The sequence below is a fragment of the Phyllostomus discolor genome, chromosome 7, assembly GCF_004126475.2.
Source record: "Phyllostomus discolor isolate MPI-MPIP mPhyDis1 chromosome 7, mPhyDis1.pri.v3, whole genome shotgun sequence".
NCBI classification, from domain to species: Eukaryota; Metazoa; Chordata; class Mammalia; order Chiroptera; family Phyllostomidae; genus Phyllostomus; species Phyllostomus discolor.
In genome coordinates, this window is record NC_040909.2 from 109,596,222 (window position 1) to 109,623,694 (window position 27,473).

A 27,473-nucleotide genomic window follows, 5' to 3' on the forward strand; every position below is an offset into this window, starting at 1 on the left:
GAGCTGTCATATCAGACCTAGGCTAAATTTCATGAGACTTCTCCAAGAGGGAAGATTGAATGACCTTGCTGAAGCCACTGAGATTTTGAGATTTTGTTACATGCAGTAGAATTGAATCCTAGCAAATTCAGATGGAGGGGAAAAATGAATAGTTTAGTTTCTAGAATTTCAAGCCCATAGCAATTACAGAAATGTAAGGAAATGTTTGGAACAGGAAAGGATGATGCTTTTTGTTTGGGGTCCAATTCCAGGTAGAGGTATCAGACAATTGAAACCAATGTTAGGAGCTTGGAGGAGTGGTTGGAATTGGAGAAATAGACTTGGAGTAGGAAGCAGATATCTAAATAGCTCTGATGATTGAATGTATGGGAAGGGATGAAATTTCCATGGGAGAAGAGTGTAGAAAGTGTAAAATGAGTGCAAAAACTGAAGGCTGACCCTGGGCAAGGTCTGTCCATAGAGGGGAGGATGCAATAGAGATACTAAAGTTGGGTAGGAGGGGAAGCATGATGGTGGGGGGTAAAGGGACGAAGGGCTGAGACTGAATTGAAGTAGCTTATTTTTTTGTACATGGAAGAATATGTGGGAGAAGAAAAGGAATTCCCAGGTTTCTAGAACATACTGATTATGGGTATTAGTTAATGAATACAATGCTATGTTGTTGACTGTTTTGGGAAAGACTTTGATTCCAGCTCATAGATTTGTTTTCTGCTTCTCATGCTTGGTTACAGCATTGTTAGGCTCTTTTCAGGTGAGAAGCAGCAGAGTGTCCATTATTGAACTGCCAAGGAATTCCATGGAGGGTGGATGGTCTTGGTTGGAAAGGCATGTAATGGCTTTTAAAGCTGTAAGCAGACGATCATGCTGCTTAAGCAACAAACTGTGGAAACCAAGAATTCATGAGCACTTGATGTTGACGGCAAGTAAAATTAATAACAAATTGGATGTGATACATTGCTATAGTGTGCATAATAATTATTGGATTTAATGATAGCAATTCATATAGTAACTGGTGATAACTGGTAATAGCCACTATTACTTTTGCTAGACACACAGCAGACATTTATGGGGATAGCTGTAAGGAGAAACATATTAAGAAATGTAAGGGAAAGGTTGGTTTGTGCCAAGAGGAAGCATTGGTAGTAGGTGGACACTATTCCTCTTTCACTTCCTAACCAGCTTGTTCTTGTGCTAGGGGCTAAGAGTGCCTTGTTCCCAGTCCAACTGAACTAATGACCTAGCATGTCTGTCTGTACCAGTCCCCACTCTCCAGGGCCAGCAAATCTGCTGGCCATATATTCTCTCCATCAGAGAGGATGGAAGATATTGTCTTCTGGGGTTCCCTCAGTTTCTGAAAGGTCTTCAGTACTTTACCCATGGCCACACCCAAAGTTTTTCTTCCTTCTCAATGGGAGAGTAGGAGGCTGCAGAGTACAGACACTTCAGAAATTATGATTATCTGTACTCATCAGGAGTCTAAATGGACAGGTCTGTGTTCATAGTGGTTGTAGGAGTTTTGCACAGGGTGTTGACAGCAGGATACGAGACAGATACGTGTTTCATATTTTCAAGATGAAACCATGCAGAATGCAGGAACAAAAAAACCCAATGGTCACCAACCATGAACACAGAATATCACATTTGCTGCCATACTTCCAAACCCAGAAGAGTGTCCCACTAAGTATTTGTTAAGTAAATTTTGAGTGAATATTCTTATTTAAGGAATATTTGAAGTTACATCATAAATCTGCTTGTCCTATGTAGTTTCAAACATAAGGCAATGAGCACGAATAGGTAGTTGGAGGAATAGGATTTGGCACAGCTTGGGAGAGGAGTGAGAGGTAGTATGTTTCCCTCATAAAACATCCATTGTGGGTATTGGCAAAATCTTGGTTCAAATTTCAGTTCCTTTAATCACTGCTTGTACGATATTGGTCAAATTACTTAAATTTGAGCCAGAGTGTCTCCATTTTTTAATCTGAGTAATAGTACCATAACAATATAATTGTAATGAAAAATAAATAAAATTTATGATAACCTGCTTAGTAAGTTCTAAGTGACAGTTCAATGTAAGATGCTATTTTGATACTGATAGCAACAGTGACAAGTTAATAACACTCAGAGCACTGCCAGTAAGTGGGGAAGATGTGAGTGGAATGTATGGACTTTGGGCCCCTGGGTGTAGAAGGCAGGTGGCTCCAAAAAGTAGAATAATAGTGATGGCTACCATTTTAAATTAAATATGCCAGGCATTCTGTATAAGCTCTTCTAAAGAGTCACCAACACTCTGAGCTAAATATTATTTTCATTTTACAGATAAGTATGAGGTCTAGCCTGGTTTTGAAAGCTACCCTGGATTGTACTGTTCATTAGTATCAGAGCTGGATTCCTGGTCTCTCTGGTTCGTATGGTGGCCCTGCCTCTCCAGGATGCAAAGTAGAATTAACCATTACCTGAATGACAGCTGACTTCCATCCAGTTTGAATACTTTACCTTTTTAAAATTATTATTCAGTTACAGTTGTCCCATCTATTTCCCCATTGCTCTTCCCTGCCCCCCCCCCACTCCCACAGTTATTTCCCCCACATTGTCCATACCAATGAGTCCTCTGTTCGAGTTCCTTGGCTTGCTCTGTCCCCTTCTTTTCCCCAAAGGCTAGCTTTTTAATGCAGTGAGACCCTGTGAGAGTCTGCCTGGAGAGGCAGGTGTAGAGAGTAAGCCACCATGGTGAACTGGCTCTGTCTTGAGGCAGAAGAACAAAGAAGGCAGCTCTTCTAGGTCTGACTTAGCTTGGAGCAGCACAGAAATGATGTGCAGAGTCACCCAGGTATCTCTTTCCTTGTTAAGTGTATGTGAAAGGAGCCCAGGAGGACCCTCTCTGGTATCTGTGGTCAATATGCTGCCCTGTGGAAGGTGGCCATTTATTGAATTCCGATTCCACTCAATTTCAGTTCATTTGACTTTGGAGGAGCTGCATCATGCCCATGCCTCTTAAGCTGAACTTTCTCTCCAGTTGTGTGTGACTGATTCTTTGTCAGAGTTTGTTAGAAAATTCAGAGAATATTGATTTTAAATAGACCCATGGGGTCTGAGAACAGTTAGAGCACAGATGAGAAGGAGAGGTTAAATTTTTCCTAAACCCAGGTTGTCAGTATTAAACTCATCATCCCCTAAATAAACATAATCATGGAAATAATCCCCTTCCTCCCTCCCTCCCTTCCTTCCTTCCTTCCTTCCTTCCTTCCTTCCTTCCTTCCTTCCTTCCTTCCTTCCTCTATCAAACATTTGTTAAAAGCCTACTGTGTATTAGGATGCATGCTTTTAGTGTTAGACATATAGTGATAAATGTATAAACAATGCCCATCCTCCACAGTGGAGCGGAGAGCCTGAGGGAGGCATTCAGGTTAGTCTGGGAAACACATGCTCAGCAAGCTTTTGCAAAAATGTGGATTTATTTGTTCCTAAGAGGACAAAAATTGCATTTGTTTTGTTCATAGATGTAGCCTATCTCCATTGCCTTAGCACAGAATCTGCCTTTGCTAAGTACCCAAGACAAATTGTGAATTCAGTTAGTATTTTAATATTGTATTATCATAATATAATATTGTATTATTAATATTTCTAATTACATGATCAAGTGGCCAAATGAATTAATTTAACTCATGAATCTTTTATACTCCCTTTTGTGAGCTAGAAAGTTTTGGTTGCCAAAGTGAACCTGATACCCAAATGTTTAAATTCTGGTAACTAATGATTTTGTTTAGTCACAGGTTTGATGAATGCTTTATTTTTAATGAAAGCAGAAGGCCCATGACAAGCTCAGCCAATCTGGTGACAGTTTTAGGACAGTTTGCCAGGTTGCTTAGGAAAATTTTCCAGACCTCTTAGGTTATATAATATTCTTCCAAGGAAACTAGGAAAATAACTTGAAAATTATATCTATTTTGCTATTTAAAAGCAGAAATTATCTGAAAAGGAATCAGAGTATGGGGAATTGATTCAATATTTGATGTCATTTTTTATGATTCAAAAAAGCAATAGATGTTAATTTCTTACAAAAGTTCAGAAGAATTGAAAAAAAAGAAAAAAGAACTCATGAACATCAAAAGCAATGCAGCGATTGCTGGGGGAGGGGGGTATAAGGGGACTCAATGGTAATGGAAAAAATACAATGAAGATTAAATAAAAAATTATAGTTCTAAAAGTAGAAATAATCGTTTCTATTTGATTACTAATTTTTAAGAGTTAACTTAAATATATTTTTGGACAATTTTAGTTACCCCTTCCTTTTAAAATTCAAACTCTACATTTAAGGCTATCCCTCAACAGAGTGTTTATGAAATGGATTAAACTTATGGAATGTTCCAGTGTGATCTGAAACCACTGCAAGTCCCAGAGGTTTTATGTTTGAAAAGTGTTTTAATCAGTGATGGATTTGGAATTATTGCCAGCTGATTTCTGAATCTTTAGGCATAGGCCTTAGGAACACATTATCCAGATGTTTATAAAATGCCATTTTACTAATGTGCTGTTTATACTTTGATTTGTGGGGGAAAAATCCTACTTCAAAGTGCCAGATGAAAGTATTTTACATCAACTAAATATTATACTCAAGCTGCTCAATAGCCATCCACCCCTACCCTTTCTGCCTTAAAGGGACCTAATCAATATCCTCACCTTTTTTTCCCATGATATACAACAAGAATTCATCCTGTTTTATGGATTTTTCATGTAAGCATTAAGTCCTTGGTAATTCTTATATGTCCCCTAAAATGACCATTCTCTCTAAAATGTATTTTCTCTTTGAAAGAAAAGTTTAATTTTTAAATTTAAGCCAGATTATTAATTAAAACTAGGAAAAAATATATAGAGGAGCACCCTCTAATCCCCCAAAATTCAGAAGCGGAGTCTAATCCTTTGAAAAAAACTGTCTGCTTAACTCATCACTATTAATCCATTTAAGATGGCTTAGAAAGGTATACTGGGAGAAATAAATGGAGAAGAAGAATATGGCAATATTAAAGCTGTCACTTTATATTCAGGATGGGAGAGTAAAAAACACTTTACCTTTTCATCTACTTTTGAGTCATTTTTTATTGAATAAATTTACACATAGACTCTTGTGGTTGAAGTGTATGTACAATTTGAAATATGTTTAAGCCATTTTTCTTGTATCATTAAATATACTTCAATATATGGTGTTTAATGGGTACAGTTATTTATGATGACTTTACCACCTTTTATGTGGCCTTTGCTCTCTTTTTATGGTGCCCATCTCAGTCCCAAGGTGATTCACATCCACCCTCTGTCTTCACTGAGCTCCTCTTGGCTCACTATGGTGTTTATTGGTTCTAGTCACCAGCTATTTCTGACCCTTCACCTTCTGCACATAAAATGGCACTATACTTCCTGAAGCAATTGGGTTTTGTTGAGACTATGTGAATATTTATAGCCAATGACATGTGAACTAAGCATTTACTTATTGATTAGATAGATCTTCCAGAGGGACTTCCCTCTGTGACAATAACTAACAGTATTCCACAGAATGGCTGCACCATTACCCTGGATCCTACAGTAAAGGTGAGGCTAAGGTGAGCACCCAAAAGACCTGGTATGCATAGGAAATGTGAGCAGAAAATAAAATGTTATTGTTTGGGGAGTTCTTGTCAAAGATGGCAACATTGGCTCCTATACTCACTCCTCCCACATATACACCAAATAAGCAGCTACACATGGTTCATTTCCCTCTGCAAGAAATCTTAAAATGAGCCCAGCATCTCCTACATATCAGATAAACAAGTAAACACTAACATTGAAATGGGTAGAGAAGTTTGAGGCACACTCTGGGCATCTGCCACCCAGAGGACACACTACTTGATTGTCTAGTGGCCAGTGAGGCTTGCTTTTGCCGATTCCACAAATGTATAGAAAACAAAGAAACAGTTGTCAAACAGTGATTCTCCCAAGGGCTGAATCCAGAAGGAGCAGACAGAAATACCTACCTACCTGTCTTTCCATGAAATAAGCCCATTTGCACAGTTCAAAAGCTACTCTCTAAGGGTCTGATTTCAATCAGTTCGAATTTAGGTGATGACTGAGATCCTTCCTTTGAGAAACTGATAGCTCTTGGCACAGCTCAACTACTGGGAACCACTATGAACAAAGGTGGCAGCTTGGATATTAACAAAAGTTTGAGGGACAACCAAGAGCTTGGGCCAGGCTAACCAATAAGTTTCATCTCCTCCATGAGACCACTCCTTCGAGATGGAGAGAAGTGGATGTTTTATCTAATGCACAAAAGCCTACAAAGAAAGTCAAAGAAAATGAAGAAGCAAAGGAGTAACTACAAATGAAAGAACAAGATAAAACTCCAAAGCAATGAAATGGAGATAAGAGATTTTCCTGATAAAGATTTGAAAACAATGGTCATGAAGATGCTCATCAAGGTCAAGAGAACAGTGCATGAACACAGTGTGAATTTCAACACATAGAAGACACCAAACAGAAATCATAGAACTGAAGAATATAGTTATTGGACTGACAATTTCAAAGAAGGTTTCAACATAAGACTAGATCATACAGAAGAAAGGATAAGCAAACTTGAAGACAGGGCAGTATAATTCATCCAATCAGAGAAGCAAAGAATGAAAAAGAGTGAAAATAGCTTCAGGGACTTATGAGGCACTATCAAAAGGATCACTGTTCACATTACAGGACCCCCAGAAGGAGAATAAAGAAAGTGACAGAAGCCTTATTTAAAGAAGTAATGGCTAAAAATTTCCCTAACATGGAAAAAGAAATAGATATCCAGATCCAGGAAGCCCATAGAATTGGTCTGTAGAAGAGAAATCCAAAGATAAATCCACATAAGGACACATTATATTTAAATTGTCAAATGTTAAAGACAAAGAATCTTAAAGGCAGCAAGAGAAAAAACTCTTCTTTTGTCCAAGGAAACCCCCACAAGACTAAAAGCAGATTTTTCAGCAGAAAATTTACAGGCCATCATGATGTTGTCAAAGTGTAGGAAGATAAAAACCATCAACCCAGAACACTCTACGTGGCAAAGCTGGTCTTCAGAATTGAAGGAGAGCCTTTTAGAGAAGCAAAAGCTGAAGGAATTCATCACCTTTAGGTCATCCTGACAAGAAATGTTCAAGGGAATTCTTCAGGCTGAAATGAAAGGGTGCTAATTGGCATCAGGAAAACATAAATCTCACTGGTAAATGTAAATATCTAGTTAAATTTAGAATACTTCAGTGTTGTAATAGTGGTGGGTAAATGACTTATAAATCAAGCATAAAGGTTAAAAGACAAGTAGTAAAAATAACTATAATTACAATAGTTGATTACTGGACACATAAGGTAAAAGATGTGACTTGTGACATCAAAAACACAAAATGTGTGTGGGGGTGGGTAAAAATGTAGAGCTTTAGTATGTGTTTGAAGTTCAACAATCATCAGCTTACAATACACTGTTATAAATGTAAGATGTTCTATGTAAGCCTCATGGTAGCCACAAAGTGCAAACCTATTGTAGATACGCAAAAGAGGAAGAGAAAGGATTCTAAGCATACCACCACTGCCAATCATCAAGTCAGAAGGGAAGAGAGCAAAAGAAGAAAGAAACAAAGGAATAACAAAACAATCTACAAAATGACAATGGTAATTCAGTACCTATAAATAATTACTGTAAATGTAAATGAACTAAATTCTCAAATCAAAATACATATGGTGACTGAATGCATTTTTAAAAGTGGCCAAATCATGTGCTGCCTGCAGAAGACTCGCTTAACTTTAAGGACATGTTCATAGTAAAAGTGAAGGAATGGAAAACATATTTCAGTAAATGGAAACCAAAAGAAATCAGAGGTAGTGGTATTGATAATCAGACAAAACAGACTTTAAGCCAAAGTCTTTTTATATTATAATAAGAGGCATTATATAACTATAAAGAAGCCAGTGGAGCTATATTTTATTGTATATGCTATTACGGTCCCACTTTTTCTCCCTTTGCCCCCTCTACCCAGCCTACTACCCACGTCCATAATCAATTCCCTCACAATTGTCTATGCCCATGAGTCATATGTTCTTTGACTAATCCCTTCAGTCAGTCAGTCCCCAACTTCTCCTTCCCCTCTTACAGCTGTCAGTCTATTCCATGATTCTATGCCTCTGGTTCTATGTTGCTCATTAGGTTTTCTTGTTGTTGCTCATTAGATTCCCCTTATAAGTGAGATCATATTTTTGTCAATATTTATCACACAGCATAAAAGCACATAAATATATAAAGCAAATATTAACAAATGTGAAAGGATAAGTAGGTGCATGAAAAATGCCAACAGGTACATGACAAGGTATTCCACAGTATTAACCTTAGGGAAATGCACATTAAACAACGAGATATCACCTTACATCTGTTAGAATGGCTGTCATAAAACAGAGAAGAGATGAGTGTTGGTGAGGATGTGGAGAAAAGGGAAGGAACCCTTATTCATTGCTGGTGGGAGTGTAAATTGGTACAGCCTGTACGGATAACAGTATGGAGTTTCCTCAAACCGTTAATATGAACAACCATATGACCCAGCAATTCCACTTTTAGGTATATCCAATATGGTCAAAGGAAATGAAAACAGGATATCAAAGAGATACCTATACCCCCATGTTCATTGAAGCATCATCCACATTAGCCAAAATATGAAAACAACCTACCTATATGTACTGAATTCAAGAGATGAATGAATAAAGGTATTGAGGGATATATGAGGTCTATCTGGAAAAAGTCTAACCATTGTTAATGTAATGAGAATGGTTTGCAGGACACTAATGTACTCTGGCAGCCAAGGGAAGTAGACTGGAAGAAGTGTATGTGAACAATGACAACTTCACTGTACTATTTAGTGAGGGTGATAGACGCTGTTGAGTGAGCATGTGTACTTTGTGTCCATTGCATTCAAAATGACTGAGTGAGTAAAGCAACGAACGTGCATCAAATTTTGCATTAAGCTTGAACATTCCTCCACGGAAACTATTCAGATGATTCAGAAGGCTGCAGCTATGGGCAACTGGTGACTGGCAGCTTCATCATGACAACATGCCCGTTTATGCATCATGTCTCCCACAGAGTTTTTTGGCAAAACATCAAATCACCCAGGCTCAGTCCCTCTATAATGTAGATTTGGTGCTCTGAGACTGGTGGCTTTTCCCAAAACTAACATCACCTTTGAAATGGAAGAGATTTCAGACTGTCAACAAGATTCAGGAAAATACAACAGGGAAGCTGATGGTGATTGGGAGAACTGTGTGAGGTCCCAAAGTGCCTACTTTGAAGGGTGTTATTGTCCTATGTACAATGTCTCTTGTATCTTGTATCTTCTTCAATAAATGTCTCTATTTTTCATATTGTGTGGCTGGATACTTTCTGGAAAGACCCCCCCCCCACACACACACCAAAATCTTACTCAGCCATGAGAAAGAAGGAAATCATGACATTTGTAACAACGTTAATCGACCTTGAGGACATTATGCTGAGTGAAATAAATCAGACAAAGACAAATATTGCAAGGTATCACTTATATGTAGAATCTAAAAAACATGTCTAACTGATAGAGAGTAGAAAGGTGATTATCAGGCCATGGCTTACAGAGGTGTCAGGGAATAGGAGCAAGATTGGTAGAAGGCTTTAAACTTTCAGCTATAAGATGAATAAGGTCTGAGCATCTGTTGTAAAACGTGGTGACTACAGTTGATAACACTGTATTGTAAAATTGAAATTTGCGTGAGAATAGAACTTAAATGTTCTCACTACAAAAAACAAAGATAAATACTTAAGGTAATGGATTAACTAGATGGGGGGAATCCTTTCACAAATATAGATATGTATATCAAATCATTTAGATGTTCACCTTAAATATCTTACAATTTTATATGTCAGTTATGCTGTGATAAAGCTGAAATTAAAGAAGCCTCTATTGCTTTAATGAATGGAATCCTGGGTGCTGTTTGTAATCACAGTTTAACTTGCCTTTCTTTACTGATACATTGATCATATGTATTTAGATTGGCAATTAGGTTTAGACCTTGTAATCATCAGGTGGACCCATGCTTAGTTCATTTTTAAGAATTGTGTGCCAGGTCACTGTACATACCTTTAGAGACTCAAATAATTGGGGAATATTTTTCCCTACACATATGTTTACAAAGTGTTCCTTTAGCTGACTTCAAGCATATGTATTCAATAGCTCATATCACATTCAAGTCAAGCATTCATACCTTCATTCTCATGACACTTGATTATCCTTGTCCATATCTTTCTGTTGGCATGGAAAATATTAATAGCAACTTTAAGATACATCTGTTTTTAAAGTCTAAATTTTGCAGTTGCATGATTGAGAAAGTTCAAATGAAAAAATTCTGTCATTTTCCCTGCCATTTAAACTTCTTTTTATTGCCCTGGCTGGTGTTGCTTGATGGATTGAGCACAGGCCTGTGAACCAAAGGGTCACCAGTTTGATTCCCAGTCAGGGCACCTGCCTGGGTTGCAGACAGGTCCCCAGTGGTGGGGGGGGGGGTGTGCGGAGGCAACCACACATTGATATTTCTCTCCTTTTCTTTCCCTTCCCCTCTCTCTGAAAATAAATAAATAAAATCTAAAAAATAAACTTATTTCTATTTTTCTATATTTCCTTCTATTCTTTGCACATAAAACTTTATATTACTTATCATTGTTTACATAGAACTTTGCATTTTCTCTATATTCTATCAAAAATTTTCAGGTATTTTATAGACTTCATAATTAAAATTTTAATTACTGCAAAATTTCCCACTGACATTGAACACCATCATTTATATCAAAATTTCCTTATCACTGAGATTTTGGGTTGTTGCCATTTTTGAAAAGAAATACTGTTGGAATAAATAATTTTAAACAAGTATGAGTTATACTAGGACATATACATCTAATCAACATTATTGTACAATATAAGTAGTTTCTAAGTCTAAACATATATTTCAACATAGGTGCCATTTATACAAACATTTCTGATACTTCCCTTTCAAAATTGTCTTTAGAACCAATTGACCAGCCACACATTAAAAACTTGTTTTATTTTATAACATATCTTCATTTGGACTCTAAACCATTCATTCATTTTGTTTATAATATTTTGTCTGTTTCCAAAAATCTAATCTCAAAATACCAAAATCTGCCTCCATTTAGACCATTTGGAAGACTGCCAAAGGCTCCAAAGGCAATTGCAGAGGAGTAAGTTCCAAAACTGTTCAGAGCAATAGGCAATCACTGCTCTAATTGCACAGCCTCTCCCAGTGAGGGCTTTGGAGGGGTAGTACTCCTTCTTGTTTTGTGACTTTGAGTAGGTTTGTTACTATATTCATTGTCTATAACCCTAGAATCACAATTTGCATAAAACTAATAGTGTTCCAAATAACTGTCAGTTCCTTGACATCAGGGACCAATTCTTTCACAAAGCCTCCATGGGTATCTGCACATAGCCTGTACAGGTGTATATTTGGGATTGATTTTCTACAAATGAATACTCTGTTGAGAATACACTTCTTCCACTGACAAATACCTATCTTTGAATAGACTGTTTTCCAGGGGAAGGCCTGGACTCTCCAGCACTGGGGGACAACAATATGGGCATCACATGGGAATATGCTAGAAATGCTTAACCCCTGACCCCATTCTGAACCTACTGAATCAGAAATTCTGGATTTTGGGCTCCAATCTGTGTTTCAGCAAGCCCTCATGTGATTCTGACACATAACATATGATCATTAAGTAGTAAAGTTTGCCTAAAAAAAGTGAAGATAAAGTTTAGGAAGATGATATTATAATGAGAGAAAGTTGGTATCAGATGTCATGGTTACCAAAATTCAATAAATGTTTTCTGATACATATGGGCCAAATATTATGCTGTAACACTGGTTACACAAAAGCAAAAAAAAAAATGTCTTTATTCTCATGGAGCTGATATTCTAGAAGAAGAGATAAAGATGTGTAAAGTGTGTAAAATGTGTAAATAACTACAATTTTTGTGATGCTTCAGTATAGAAGTATATGCAAAATATGGGTGGTGATGTTGATTATTACCATTTACATAAACCACATGTCACCTGTCAGGCAAAGTACAAGATGTACTTTTTTCATCAAAATGTACTTTGTCCATCAAAATGTATCATTCCTTTCAGTCTGCCTATAAGAAGGGATATAAAAGATTAAAAGGTGCTGTGTGGCTTGACTGGCCCTCCCCCAAGTCTGCAAAGAATAAAAGCTTGGTCTCAAAGTTCACTATTCTTGTTCAGAGCACTTGAGCTATTCACACACTCTGTCAGTTCGCTTCAAAAATGGGTGTGTGGCCATCTATCTCACAATTGGTACACAGATTAAATGAAGTAATATATGAAATTGCTTAGCTCAGTATATGTCTTAAATATTCGACAGATAGTGATTATTTTTTGTTTCTGTTAGCAGTAATGAATATCATCAAGGTTACTAGCATGATGGGTGGTGATATAATATGCAGGGTCTGGCAGAAGTAATGCCTCCTTGAGTGCGGTTGGTAGGGTTTGTGAATATCTCACACAAGATGGACAGCAGTTTGAACATTTCACCTAAAATGTGATATGGTGTGATATTGTTATGCTGCAGAATTACATGCTTATAATTTTGTAATAAAAAGGGGCATTGTCTGTGCTGGACCTGTAGATTCTATGTAAGTTAAGGAGATGGACTCAAGCCAGACTTCCAGCTTTCAAGTGCAGGTTTGTCAGCTTCTGTTAGACCGTGGGCTTAGCCTCTGCACTTCAATTTCCTCATCTGAAATGTGGAGACAGTAAGAGTCCTTACTCCACAGGTTGGTAGTGACTGGCAAATGAATGAACACATGCAAAACACTTAGAACACAGCCAGCCCTGGGGCAAACGCTCAGTAAGTGCTAGCTATTACTGTCATTAGTTTCTTTAGGATGTCCCATGGACTACTCTGTCAGAGAGTTTAACCTTTCTTTTTGGTATAGTGTGATTTTATGAAAGGGCTCATGTTTAGGAACAAGAATATCACCTTTCCTTAAGTCCGTAGGGTTCAAAGCTCCACTAGCTAGCTGAGTAAAGGCCTTTCCATGGTGCCTAAAAATAAGGGGGAAAGCTGATGTCAAGGTAAACTTAAAAAAGCCAAAAAGAGGAAAATCTCAAATCAAAGTGCAGGGCATCCACTTTTATTTCATGGAAATCTATTATTTAGGCAAATTTACTGATAATGATGCACAGATGCTGTTCATAGACATTACTTTTCTCCCTTGAAGTAATTGAGTGCAGACTTCCTACCCATGCCAGCAGTCTTTTTCAAATTAATTCTGTGCCCCTCTCTATCATTGTGGAGCAGAGATTTCATACATGACTTTTCTAAAGACTAGAAGACTAAAACACGGACCTATTGCCTCAGAGGCTGAGAAGATGTTCGCAAATGTGAATAAACGGTTAAAACGCTACCAGATGTACAGGAGGGGTCCTTGAACACAAATGCAATTGACGTTGAGAAAACATCAGCTTTGTAATTCTGCCTAGATGGCACATAGACGGGGCAGTACTGCAGAAGGATGCGGCTGCAATGGTGGAAGAATATTTCAACAGATATGTTTCTATTAATTTGCCACAGGTGCTCAAACTTCTGTGACCTAGAATTTCAAGGATTCATATTGCTACTGTGATAGCTTCAGGCTTTGCTTCTAGGTTATGTTATAGGTGGTGGCACAGACTTTCAACAATTTAATTCTCTTTATTGGTAATGCTGCAGTTCACGTGATTACAGTCTAACAGGATGACTGTAGTTTCTCAAAGAACCAAGTGAATGTTAGCTCCATTTACATCACTTCAAATTCATGTTCAATCTTTACCACATGCATGCTGTGTTCAGTAGATATTTTAACTTACTTAGCATTAGGTTATCTACATGTTTCCACATACTGCTTTTGGCCATTTACTTTCCATGTATCTTTAATTTTCTTGCTATTCTGAAATTCTTCTGCTGGATTGTTTCTAGAATTTCGTATTTACACAGATGCAGGAAACATCTTAGTGTAAATCATTTTTTTCTGATTTTATAATATTGCCAAGGAGTTTGTTCTCCAAAGCAGAACAACCAAAATAAGAATTTTTATAGTTATTGCTACATATTTAGACCACACTTTAAAAATATCAAGCTAATTTACAGTATCATCAGAATGGCATATGTATACTTTCCTCTACAGTTTATTGTACAATATTGGATTGTATTTTAATTTATGTATGTAATGGCTTTTCTAAATGCAAATAAGATAAAATAACATCTTAACAGTTTTAAGCGCACAGTTTGGTGGTATTAAATATATCCATAGTGTTGTGTAGTCATCAGAACCATCCATCTTCATAACTCTTTATCTTCTAAAACCGAAACTCCATACCCATTACACAGTAACTTCTTGTTTTCCCTTCCCCCAGCCCCTGGAAACCACCATTCTACTTTTAATCTCTATGATGTTTAACTAATCTAAGTACCTTATGTAAATGGTATTTGGTGTGTTGGTTTTTTTGTGTGTGTGTGTGATTGCCTTATCTCACTTAGCATAACACATAACACTCTCAATGTTCATCCATGTCAGAATTTCCTTTCTTTTTAGGGTGGATAATATTTATTGTATGTATGTATCAGATTTTGCTAATCTATCAATGAATACTGGGATGAACAATGAACACATTTTAGCTATTGTGAATAAAGGTGCTATGAATATGTGTGTACAAATACCTCTTTGTGATCCCACTTTTATTTATTTTGGGTCTATGCCTAGGGTGAAATTGCCAGATCATATGGTAATTATATTTTTATTCTAATTTTTATTTTTCAAAGTATATGTTATTGATTATGCTATTACAGTTCCATTTTTTTCTGCCCTTTATCCCCCTCCACCCTGCACCCTGCCTCCCTCCAGCATTCTGTACTTTTAGTTCATGTCCATGGGTTATACATATAAGTTCTCTGACTTCTCCATTTCCTATACCGTTCTTAGCTTCCCCCTGTCTATTTTGTACCTACCATTTATGCTCCTTACTTCCTGTACCTTTTTCCTCCATTATCCCTCTCCCCCTTCCCAGTGGTAACCCTCCATGTGATCTCCATTTCTATGATTCTGTTCCTACTCTAATTGTTTGCTTAGTTTTTGTTTTTGTTTTTTAGGTTCAGTTGTTGATAGTTGTGAGTTTGTTATTTTACTGTTTATAGTTTTTATCTTCTTCTTTTTCTTAGATAATTCCCTTTAACATTTTACATAATAAGGACTTGGTGGTGCTGAACTCCTTTAACTTGACCTTATCTGGGAAGCACTTTATCTGCCCTTCCATTCTAAATGATAGCTTTGCTGGATAATCTTGGATGTAGGTCCTTGCCTTTCGTGATTTCAAATATTTCTTTCCAACCTCTTCTTTCCTGTAAGATTTCTTTTGAGAAATCAGCTTATATTCGTATGGGAACTCCTTTGTAGGTAACTCTCTCTTTTTCTCTTGCTGCTTTTAAGATTCTCTCCTTATCTTTAGTCTTGGGTAATTTAATTATGATGTGCACTGGTGTGTGCTTTCTTGGATCCAACTTCTTTGGGACTCTCTAAGTATCCTGGATTTCCTTGAAGTCTATTTCCTTTGCCAGATTGGGGAAGTTTTCCTTCATTATTTCTTCAAATAAGTTTTCAATTTCTTGCTCTTCCTCCTCTCTTTCAGGCACCCCTATGGTTCAGATGTTGGAATGTTTAAAGTTGTTCCAGGTGTTCCTCAGCTTCTCCTCATTTTTTTTGAATCCTTGTTTCTTTATTCTTTTCCATTTGGATGTTTTTTTTCTTCCTTTTGCTCCAAATCATTGATTTGAGTCCATTTCCTTCCCTTTACAATTGGTTCCTTGAATATTTTCCTTTATTTCACTTTGTATAGCTTTCATTTCTTTCTTTATTTTGTGACCAAACTCAATAATTTCTGTGAGCATCCTGATTACCACTGTTTTGGACTCTGCATCTGATAGGTTGTCTACTTCCTCATCATTTAGTTCTTTTTCTGGAGTTTTGATCTGTTCCTTCATTTGAGCCATATTTCTTTTTCTCGATGCACCTGTTACATTTTACAGGGTGGTGCCTTAGGTATTTGCCAGGGCAGGGCAATGCACTCAGCTCTGTTGTGGCTCAGTCTGACTGAATGTTTCTTCTTTAACTCCTTGGGTGTCAGACTTCCATACAGTTTGATTTTCTGGCAGTTCTGGTTGTTTTCTGTTTTGAAACTGGTTGTCATCCTTTTCTCTTGGCTGTGTGAGGAAGCAAAGCATATCTACCTACACCTCCATTTCTATATTTTTATTTTTTGAGGAACCACCATACTGTTTTCCAAAGAGGCTGTACCATTTTAGATTCCCACCAACAGTTAACAAGTGTTCTAATTTTTCCACATCTTTGCCAACACTTATTTTCTGCTTTTTGATAGTAGACATCCTAATGGATAGGAGGTGGTATCTCATCATAGTTTTGATTGGCATTTCCCTATTAGTGATCTTCAGTATCTCTTCATGTATATATCTTCTTTGTTGAAATGTCTATTCAACTCCTTTGCTCATTTTGAATTGGGTTGTCTGGTTTTTATCGCTGAGTTTTTAAAAAATTTCTTCTGAGCCCTGGCTGGTGTAGCTCAGTGGATTGAGCATGGGCTGCGAACCAAAGTGTCGCAGATTCGATCCCCAGTCAGGGTACATGCCTGGGTTGCAGGCCATGACCCCCAGCAACTGCACATTGATATTTCTCTCACTCTCTCTTTCTCCCTCCCTTCCCTCTTTAAAAATAAATAAATAAATCTTTTTAAAAAACTTCTTCTGGTTATTAATCCCTTATCAGAGTTGTGATTCGCAAATATTTTCCTCTATTCTGTCTGCTACCTTTTTACCTATTAATATTATATTTTGATGTACAAATTTTCTAATATAAAGTTTAATTTGTCTATATTTTGTTGCTTATGTCTTTGATGTCATACCCAAGAAATTATTTCTAAATTCAATGTTATGAAGTTTTCCACTATGTTTTCTTCTAAAACTTTTGTAGTTTTAGGTACAACATTTGTGTCTTTGATTCATTTTGAGTTAATTCATTAGATAAAGGTCCAACTTTGTTTCTTTGCATGTGGATATATATTTTTTCTAGTACCATTTGTTGATAAATCTACTTGTTCTCCATTGAATTGTCTTTACAGCCTTATCAAAATCTATGTATGTGAGGGTTTATTTCTGGGCTCTTTATTCTATCCATTGGTTTGTATGTTTGCTCTTAAGCAAGTATAACACTACTTTGATTGTGGTAGCTTTGTAGTAAGTTATGAAATCAGGAAATGTGAGTCCTCCAACATTTTTCTTCTTCTTTAAAGATTGTTTTGGCTATTCAGGGCCTCTTTGGATGCCATATACATTTTAGGATTTTTTTTTAAATTTCTTCAAAAAGTGTCCATGTGATTTTCTAAAAATATTTTATTTATTTTTTGAGAGAGAGTAAGGGAGGGAGAAAGAAAGGGAGAGGAACATCAATGCATGAGAGACACATCAACTGGCTGCTTCTTACACGCCCCAAACTGGGGACCTTACCCACAACCCAGGCATATGCCCCGACTGGGAATCAAACCAGTGACCTTTTGGTTCACAGTCTGGTGCTCAATCTGTTGAGCCACACCAGTCAGAGAGATTTGTTGATCACCTTGGGTAATATTGGCATTTTAACAACATTAAGTCTTTTAATCCATGAACATGGAATATGTTTTTATTTATTTATGTCTTCTTTAATTGCTTTTAGCAATATTTTATAGTTTTCACTGTACAAGTCTTTCACCTCCTTGCTTAAGTTATTTCCTAAATATTTTATTTTATTTTTGGGTGCTATTACAAATTGAATTATTTTGTAATGCCCTTTACAAATGTTCATTTTTGTGTATATAAAAATACAATTAATTTTTTGCATGGGGTATATTTCCTATTCCTTTGCTGAATTTATTTATTCATTCTAACAGTTTTTCTGTGAAGTGGTAAGGGTTTCTACATTAAGGTCATATTACCTGTGAACAGAGATCATTTTACTTCTTCCTTTCCCATTTAGGTGCCTTGCTTTTCCTTCTCTCTCTTTCTCTCTATCTCTCTCTCTCTTCCTCTCTCTCTTTCTCTCTTGTCTGACTTCTGTGGTTAGAATTTCCAGTTCTATGTTGAATAGAAGCTGCAAAAAGGAGCATTATTGTCTTGTTCCTGATCTTGGAAGAAAAGTTTTTAGTTTTTTACCATTGAGTAAAAGACTTAGTGGGGGTTTTATATATTGGTTTAATTATGTTGAGGTAGTTTCCCTCTATTTTCTACTTCATGGAGTGTTTTTTATCTCAAAAGGATTTTGAAATTTGTCGCATGTTTTTCTTCATCAATTAAGATGATGAAATGTTTTTTTTCTTTTATTCTATTAATGTCTTATATTACATTGGTTGATTTTTGTATGTTGAACCATCCTTGCATTCCAGGGATAAATCTCACTTGCTCATGGTACATAATTATTTTAATATGCTCCTGAATTTTGTTTGCTAGTATTTTATTGAGGATTTGTTTATAAATGTTCATAAGGTATATTGTCTGAAGTTTCTTTTTCTTGTGTTGTCTTTGGCTGGCTTTGGTATCAGGGTAATCTAGGTTTCATAAGATGAGTTAGAAAGGGCTTCATAAGATGAATTAGAAAATAGTAAAAGTATTACAGGAAAAAAGGTTTTATTGTCAATTAAGGTTGGGAAATGCTTAGTCAAACATATTTTCTTACTATATTATTTCTCAAAGACTGCCGTAGGCTAATGCACTTCATGACCTCTTAAAATAGCAAAATAAAGACCAGTGTTTCAGGACTTTATTTAATCATGGAATCTTCCCCTCTTGTAAGGTTTCTTAGGCCTAATATTCTGTGCAACACACATTGAAGATATAGTTCTATTGTTTCTCCTTCATATTTACTTGATGCTTTGCTTTAAAAATATTTTCCTCACATTAAGAAAGAAATCAACCATCCCCCCTTTTCCCCATAATTTTAATCATTCAAGTGTCTTTATTTTGTTTCCTTTCTGATAAAATGTGCTGTCTAGTTTGTTCAGGCACTTATAACAAACACAGTATAGGGTAGATAGCTTGTAAACAACAAAAATTAATTTCTCATAATTCTGGAGTCTGGGAAGTCTAAGATTATGGCGCCAGCAGATTTGGTGTCTGATTTATGTTTATGTTGAGAGCCTGTTTCCTAAGTGGCTGGCTTTTCACAATAACCTCACATGGTGAAGGAGTGTCAGAGATCTTTCTGGGGCCTGTTTTGTAAGTGCATAAATCCCCCTCAATAGGGGGACACACACATTCAATCTCTAGTATATGCCAAGAATTATACATTCAGTTCTGTTCTAACAGGAGGATGTTAGGGCTCTGATGGTAATGAGAGAATGGCATAGTTTAACAGAGTAACAGAAATTTAGGATATTTTTGAATGATAAGGCAGTGATGTGGGTTAGATAATATCGAAATACCTTTTAGTCTAATGAATGAGAATTGTTTCCCATTGGGCCTTAAACTGAGTACAATATTTAATTGGTAATGTGGACCAAGCATTTTATTAGTTAAAGTTACCAACTTCATTTACCAAATGATTTTTATATTTTTCTATATCTTTATCCTTATTATCATTTTTATTAGATAAGTTTATTCATTTAGAATTTTTGTCATTCCAAGTTATTTTCATTTTGCTTAATACATAACCACATGTTTCTTTTAAAAACAGCAACCAGAAGGGAGGGAGGAGGGGGAAAGGAGGGAAGAAGGGTCTAGTCAAGGAACATGAATAAAGGACCCATGGACATGGACAATAGGGTGGGGCCTGACTGTGGGAGCTGGGGGTGGGTGAGGCAGGGGAGTGCAACAGCGAAAAATTGGGACAACTGTGATAGAACAACAATAAGAAAGTTGTAAATACTGGACAAGAAAAATAAGGAAAAAATTAAAATGACACAAGTATAAGATAGCAGAAATTGTAACTTATACAGAAAAAAATCAAAATGAAAAAGATACCAAATATATTTTGTGGTGTACTTTAGGTTATAAAATATATAACAAAACTAGTATATATGTAATACTTTCCAGATGGAAAAAAACTAATTTAAAATATATTTTTAGATTTTTTAAATTCTCTATTAAAATATTTATTTCACAGGCAGTTAACCTCCTTATATCTTTGAATCTTCTTTACATTGCATTTTAGAGAAAAAAAAAACCAGAAGTCCTTCCTGTATGCTGTGGATGTTAAAAATCAGAGTTTTATTTTGACTACCTTTCTTCTTTCTCAAACTCTTTTGATGGAAGCACATCTGATACTGTGCTTATAATAGTCTCCTTACTGAGATCTGCAGGTAAACACAGTTCAGTTTGTTAGTGTGGAATCTGTCATCAATATAGAATTCAATAATTTGATTTTTCCTGTCTCTCTTCTGTTATTTCTACTGAATCATAGAAACTGGGAATGAAATTTAGTCCTACCTTCTGTCTCTGATCAGGTTTTTGTTCACCTGTGGGAATAGGAAATATTTAGGTGTTTTCCTTTTGTGAAATAATGATGTAAATGAATCCATTTGCTTTTGTGTTGTTAATGATGGCATAAATGCCTGAGATGCATTTACTGTTGTTGGTGATGACAGTATAAAAGTCTAAAATGATTTAGATACACCTAAGATACTACATCTAAAAAATTAATAAAGTCAATTGTAATTATTCTAAGAGTTATTTTCAAACTGATTTGTAAATGAAACATACCTTTCTAATAAATAGAGTAAGCGCTCTTTTTAACCTAATAAAGAAGTTTTTAAAAAGCCCTCATGGAAAGAAAACTATAACTTCAAAACCTCACAATTCTTATAACCATTCCCACCTCCAGACTCTTTCTTTAGGAAATATTCAAGGCCTCGTTGTGTTGTGAATAATTTTTACTTTAATCAGTGTATATGCCCTGGTGAAAACCTGCATATTCCTCAGTAGGAATACATAATTGCCCTCTTGTGGGATATTAAGCATATAAGCTGACACTGACTCCCAAGCGTTGTTTGAGCTTTGCAAATTTTGAAATGCTCAGAAACATAAAGGTATAAAATATACCTTTTATAAAAAGCTAGTCAGAAGTGACTAGCATTAAGGGAGTTTGAGGTATGGTAATCAGGTGGGAAATTTTAAACTTATTTGTTTAAGCATTGCACTTATTTTATGTAGACAGAAAATATTCAGCTGACTTCAAATTATGTCACTTTACACAAGATACACAAAAAATTTAATGAAATTTGAAAAACTTATTTAAGACTCATACTTTATCTGTTTGTTTAATATTTGGGCATACTGCCTGGCAAGCACAGAATCCACAGGCTTTGTTTTCAGACATCCTGTCGTCCGGGCCCGTGGAAGCATTATTTTTTAATGAAAAGATACCAGGATTTTCTCCTTCAAGAGAAACCCGAAACCTTAAAATTTTTACTTTCTTTATGGTAGAAGTTTTATTGGAATATAATTTACGTACAAAAAAATGACCCCTTTAACAATCACAATTTGGTGTTTTAAGGATATCCAGAGTGGTGTGACCACCAACACCACCTAATTTTGGAATATTTTCGTCATCCTAGAATGAAACCCCATACCTGTTAGCATTCACTCCCCATTTACTGCCCCACCCCAACTAGTTCTAGGCAAATTAAAATTGTCCTTCCACCTCTATGGATCTGACTGTTCTTGACATTTCATGGATGAAAGCATCTTATCATATGTGGCCTTTTGTGACTGGCTTCTTTCACTTAGGATGATGTTTTCAAGGTTTATCCATGTTGTTGCATGTATAAGGATATCATTTCTTATTTTTTTCTTGATTTTGTTAGTTTTTTAATTTTTTCCAAATTATCTCTTAATTCAATATTATTTTTTATTAGTTTCAGGTGTACAGCATAGTGGTTAGACAGTTATGTACTTTAGAGTGTTCCTTCCTGTATTTCCAGTACCCAGATGGTATACCGTACATAGTCTTTGCAATATTGACTAAATTCCTTTCGTTGTACTTTATATCTCCATGACTATTTTGTAACTACCAATTTGTACTTCTTAATACTCTCACCTTTTCACCCAGCCTTCTAACCAACCCTCTTCCCATCTGGCAGTTATCAGTTTGTTCACTGTATCTATGAGTCTCTTTCTATTTTGTTTGTTTATTTATTTTGTTCCTTCCACATATAAGTGAAATCATATGGTAATTGTCTTTCTTTCTGACTTATTTCACTTAGCATAATGTCCTCTTGGTCCATCTATGTTGTTGCAAACAATAAGATTTCATTATTTTTTATGGCCGAGTGTATTTCATTATGTATATATGTATTACGTCTTCTTTATTCAAATGTCTATTGAAGGACATTTAGGTTGTTTCCATATTTTGGCTATTGTAAATAATGCTGTGAGGAACATATGTATGCATATATTTTCTCAAATTTGTGTTTTGGATTTCTTTGGATAGGACATTATTTCTTTATAGCTGATTAATATTCCTTGTATGGGTATACCACATTTTGTTTACCCATTCATCAGTTGATGGACATAAGGGTTCTTTTGACCTTTTGAATATTGTGAATAATACTGCCATGAACATATGTGTGCAAATTTCTGTGTGAATGTATATTTTCATTTATCTTGAGTAGATACCCAGGTGTAAAAATCAAAATAAATACACTTTGATTGCTGGATCATATGATAACTAGATGTTTAACTTTTTAAGGAACTGTAAATTCAGTTTTCAAAGTGATTACATCTTTTACATTTTCAATAATATACAAGTGTTCAAATTTCTTGACATCCTTGCCAATACTTTTTATCTGTCTTTTTAATGACAGCCATCCTAGTGGATGTGAAGTGACATTTCACTGTGGTTTTGATTTGCATTTCCCTTATGGAGAAAAACTATTCAAATTCTTTCCTCATTTATTATTGAATTAAGAGCTCTTAGATAAAAGTGCCTATCAGATACATGGTTTTTAAATCTTTCCATTTTGTGGACTGCCTTTTCACTTCTTAATGATGTCTTTTGAAATACAAAAGTTTACAATAATGATAGTTCAATTTATCCAGTTTTTCTGTTGTTGCATTTAATTTTGGTGTTGTATCTTAGGACTTTCTTTACTCAAGGTTGTGACATTTTATAGCTTAAGTCTTATATTTAGATCTGTGATTCATTTGAATTAATTTTTGTATATTTTTAATATAGGAGTACACCTTTATTCTTTTGCATGTGACTATTTGGTTGACTCCAGATATTTGTTGAAAATGTTTTTCTATTTATATTGAATAATGTTGGCACCCTTGTTAAAATGAATCAACTGTTCTTATAAAGGTTGATTTCTGGACTCAATTCTACTCTCAATTTATATTTCATACTAGTGCCACACTTTCTTGATTACCATAGCTTTGTAGTAAGTTTTCGTATTTGGAAATAGGAGTCTACCAACTTTGTTTGGATTGATTTTTGGATGTAAAATCAACTTTGTATTTCTAGGATAAATCTAACTTCATCATGGGACATAATCCTTTTCATACATTCATATGTTGTTGCTATCAGGTTCCTTGTATTTTGTTGAGGATTTTTTGTATTTATATTCATAAGAGACATTGGTCTATAGTTTTTGTGTGATGTCTCTGATTTTGATATCAGTAATAGTGATCTTGCAGAATGAGTTGGAAGTGTTAACCTCATCTTGTATTTTATGGAAGCGTTTGTAAAGAATTGGTGTTAATTTTTAAGTGTATTTATTTTGATTTTCATGGTTTTCTTTGTAATTTGCCCTTTGCTATTGTTCAGTTGCAGACGGGTCAGAAAGGTGGTATTCATGCTGATCATTCTCTGTGGGGCAATTGACAGTGAAAGTACGGGACTCCAAACAAAACTACTGACTCTTTATTCTGCCTACATCAAGAAACAGGGCTACTCACTCTACCACTGGGGGACATGCTTAGCTACACAAATTATGAGGCTCTTATGTCTTGAATGCAGAACCACAGTGGGAAAATGCCTCTCAGTGCCATTTTCCTCACTGGAGCCCTGGGTGCACGCCCAGCTGGCTCACTGTCCCCTCTTTGGGAACACTTAGCTGTAACTTGTTAGTACAGATTTGTTTAGAAACATAATTTAAAGAGCCTATTCAGAAGTGTTATATGGACCTCTTCTTGAATAAGAGAGTCTGAGAACAAGGACAGTTTGTTGAACCTCAGACATCATGTAAGGTAATATGAATAATAAATATGTAGATTGTCTCCCTACCTGTTTCAAAGGACTTTTGGTCATCAATCACGCTACCATTTCAGAGGGAAAAATTAACACTGAAGAAATAATAATAACAACTGATGTTTACAAAATAATTACTGTGTGCAAGGCCCTGTTTTAAATCCTTTGCATATTCTATCTCTTCTATTCCTCATAGTAATCTAATGAAGTCAATACTGACACTATTTTCCACTTTACAGATGTGGAAACTCAGGAACAGAGAGGTCATCTAAGTGGCTTGGTGTCAGGCAGGTGGAGAATGGTAGAGCCAGGAGCTAATCTAGGTTATGTGACTCCACAGCTCACCCTGAAGCAGAAGTTAGAGCAGATCAGACATATTCCACAGAAGGGATTTGGATTCAGGGTTTCTGTATTATGAATCTTGAATTCATTATTGATCTTTCTCTTGATAAAGAATAACATATTCAGTCAACATTTAAGAAATATTTATAAATGGTGTTTTCAGATGCAACTAAGGACTTGGGACTACACAGACTTAATAGGAATAATGTAATGAACAAGTTATTAAAATAAGTATTTAACATTTATTGAGTGCTTACTATGTTCCAAAGTAAGTGATTTACTTGTAAAAATTAAGCAAATGTATAAAATAAGTCTATGGAATAGGTATTATTATTATCACCTTTATTTCTAAATGAAACCACTAAAGCAGATATATTTAACTCACCCAAGGTCAACTAGCAATAAGTGACAGAGACCAGATTTGAACCCAGAAAGTTTTGCTCCTGAGCCTGTTATTAATTATTGTTATGCATTTTTTCTAAGTAAGTAAATAGTCACCTGACATATGGTCACAGAAATACCTATGAAAGCAATGATAGTGGGTTATTGTGTTTATGCATGTGGAGTTGGAGTCAGTTTGATTGGAGAGAATTTTATTGTGGTTGAAAGGAGGAGAAAGGCTTTTCTGTACATATGAGACAATCAGAAACAAATATGAAAAAACTACTCAATTTTTAATTTTTATTTATTGATATTTTTGGAGAGGGAGAGGTAAACATCTATTTGTTGTTCCACTTATTTATGCATGTATTGATTGATTCTTATATGAGCCCTGCCTGGAGATTAAACCTGCAATCTTGGTGTATCAAGGCAGCACTCTAACCAACTGAGCTACCCTGCCATTGCCAAGAAAAATTACTTTTAAAAGGGAGGCTCCCAGCTTGTGCTTTGACAGAAGATGGGGACAGATGATACGATGAAGTGTGTACTCAGATGCTGTGCCCGCTCAGTCCTGCGGGAGTTGTGGTCTGGCAGCGTGAAAAGGGACAGTTTGAAAGAGCCATTTTAGAAAATACGTTTGATAAACTCAATTAGCACATAGAGGTTGAATCAACAGATTAATATAAACTTCATTTACAAGTGTTGCTAGTAATGTAAGAAGCATCTGGAAATTAGCAGGAAAAAGTTGACGCATTGGGGTAATATTTCTCCTTTAGTGCCAAAAGTATAATAGTTTTCTTTTTAAAAATAGCAGTACAATTGGGTTTATTCACCACTTTCCTTCATGGGAACACAAACATTTCGTATTGTTCTACAGTTTTCCGCATAGTGTTCTACCAACAGTCAAGGCTACATATTCGGACCTCACTGTTTGAGTGGGAAGAGAGTAGCCCCAGAGCCAGTCAGTGACCAGAGAGCTGGGTGTATCTGGACCAGTTTTCTCCCAGACGTGTGGGTCTGCAGCCGTGATGGACTTCAGAGCTCCCTTGATCTGCTGGAACCCACATGTTCACCTCTTGGTCTCGAAGGCACTCTTAACATTCTTCCAAGGTTGAGGCAATTTGCAACTTTAAAGAATCATCCAAATTATCAAAATAAATTTCTTGTAATGTTTTCTATGAGACAATTATTAAACTGAAGTTTCTAATTTATTTTCTCAACAAGAAACACTGTGTTTACATCAAAAGCAAATAAAACAATATTGCCCACTTGTTCTATTCCACATATGCAAACAAAAGTCAGTGAAAGTCAAGTGTCAGATACAGATACTTAAAACAATACTCGTGGTTTGTTTCTGCCTCTAACGTAACCTGGTGGTTTATTTTCTCAAGTCCTCACACAGGTGTTCAGGAATACCAGGATGGTGTGCCCAAAATCCCGACAGCCTGTATTACAGTAGAAGATGCAGAAATGATGTCAAGACTGGTTTCTCGTGGCAGCAGAATTGTCATCCAGCTGAAGATGGGGGCAAAGAATTATGCAGATGCTGATTCCTTCAACACCGTAGCAGAGATCACCGGTAGCAAGTATCCAGAGCAGGTGAGTGAAATAGGTTGCCTGGGAACAGGGAGTTGTATTCAAGAGATAACATGAGTCTGCAGAGATGGTACATGCAGATTCATTAACTGCACATGCTTCATATATATGTGTGTGTATGTGTGTGTGTTTCCATCAAAAGTTTTACTACATTGACTGAAGAAAAGAACTAATTGAAGGGTAAAATAGCATACACATGTGGAAATTCAACCTCTGAATAGCTGAGAGCAATATTTGTATGTAATTGTTGTATTTATTCCATTTGGAACCAGCTTGACATTTGAGATCATGTCAATAGCTAATAGTTCTTATGCTTATTATGTAAGTTATCTTATTTCATCCTTTCATATCTCAGTGAAGTAGGACTATTTTTTTTCCATTTTATAGGTAAGGAAACTAACATAGGGAGAAATACTTATTTAAGGTCCATACAACTAGTTATTGCCTGAGAAAGGACTCACACCGAGGACCCTATGAATTGTAAACTGAGCTTTAAACTACAGTTTATGTGCAATATTCGGAGTTTTTTTAAGTTAAGTTTGAAAATTAAATAGTCCTAGGGGAAGGTCTACCACAAGTTTGCCAGGTGGCAAACACAAGGCTCACAGGCCAAACCCGGCCCTCCACATTGTTTTATCCGGCCCAGCACCTTGTTTCTACCTGGCGACAATGCCAAGCCCTTGCTTAACTGTTAAGCAGTAGTTACACTTATACAGTCCAAAATTACACTTGGCCCTTTAAAGACAACTACAAGGCTGATGTGGCTTCTGGTGAAAATGAGTTTGACATCCC

At 36.0% G+C, this 27,473-nt stretch overlaps 1 protein-coding gene across 2 annotated transcripts in view; it reads left to right on the top strand.

The window, feature by feature from the left end:
* The window catches only part of CPQ (carboxypeptidase Q), a 404,327-nt gene that overhangs the window by 151,740 nt on the left and 225,114 nt on the right, over positions 1-27,473 (top strand). For both annotated transcript variants that reach the window (XM_028534004.2, XM_036031280.1), the window contains exon 4: positions 26,477-26,684. In XM_028534004.2, the coding sequence (XP_028389805.1) occupies positions 26,477-26,684 (208 nt within the window). The remainder of the gene's footprint in view (positions 1-26,476; positions 26,685-27,473) is intronic.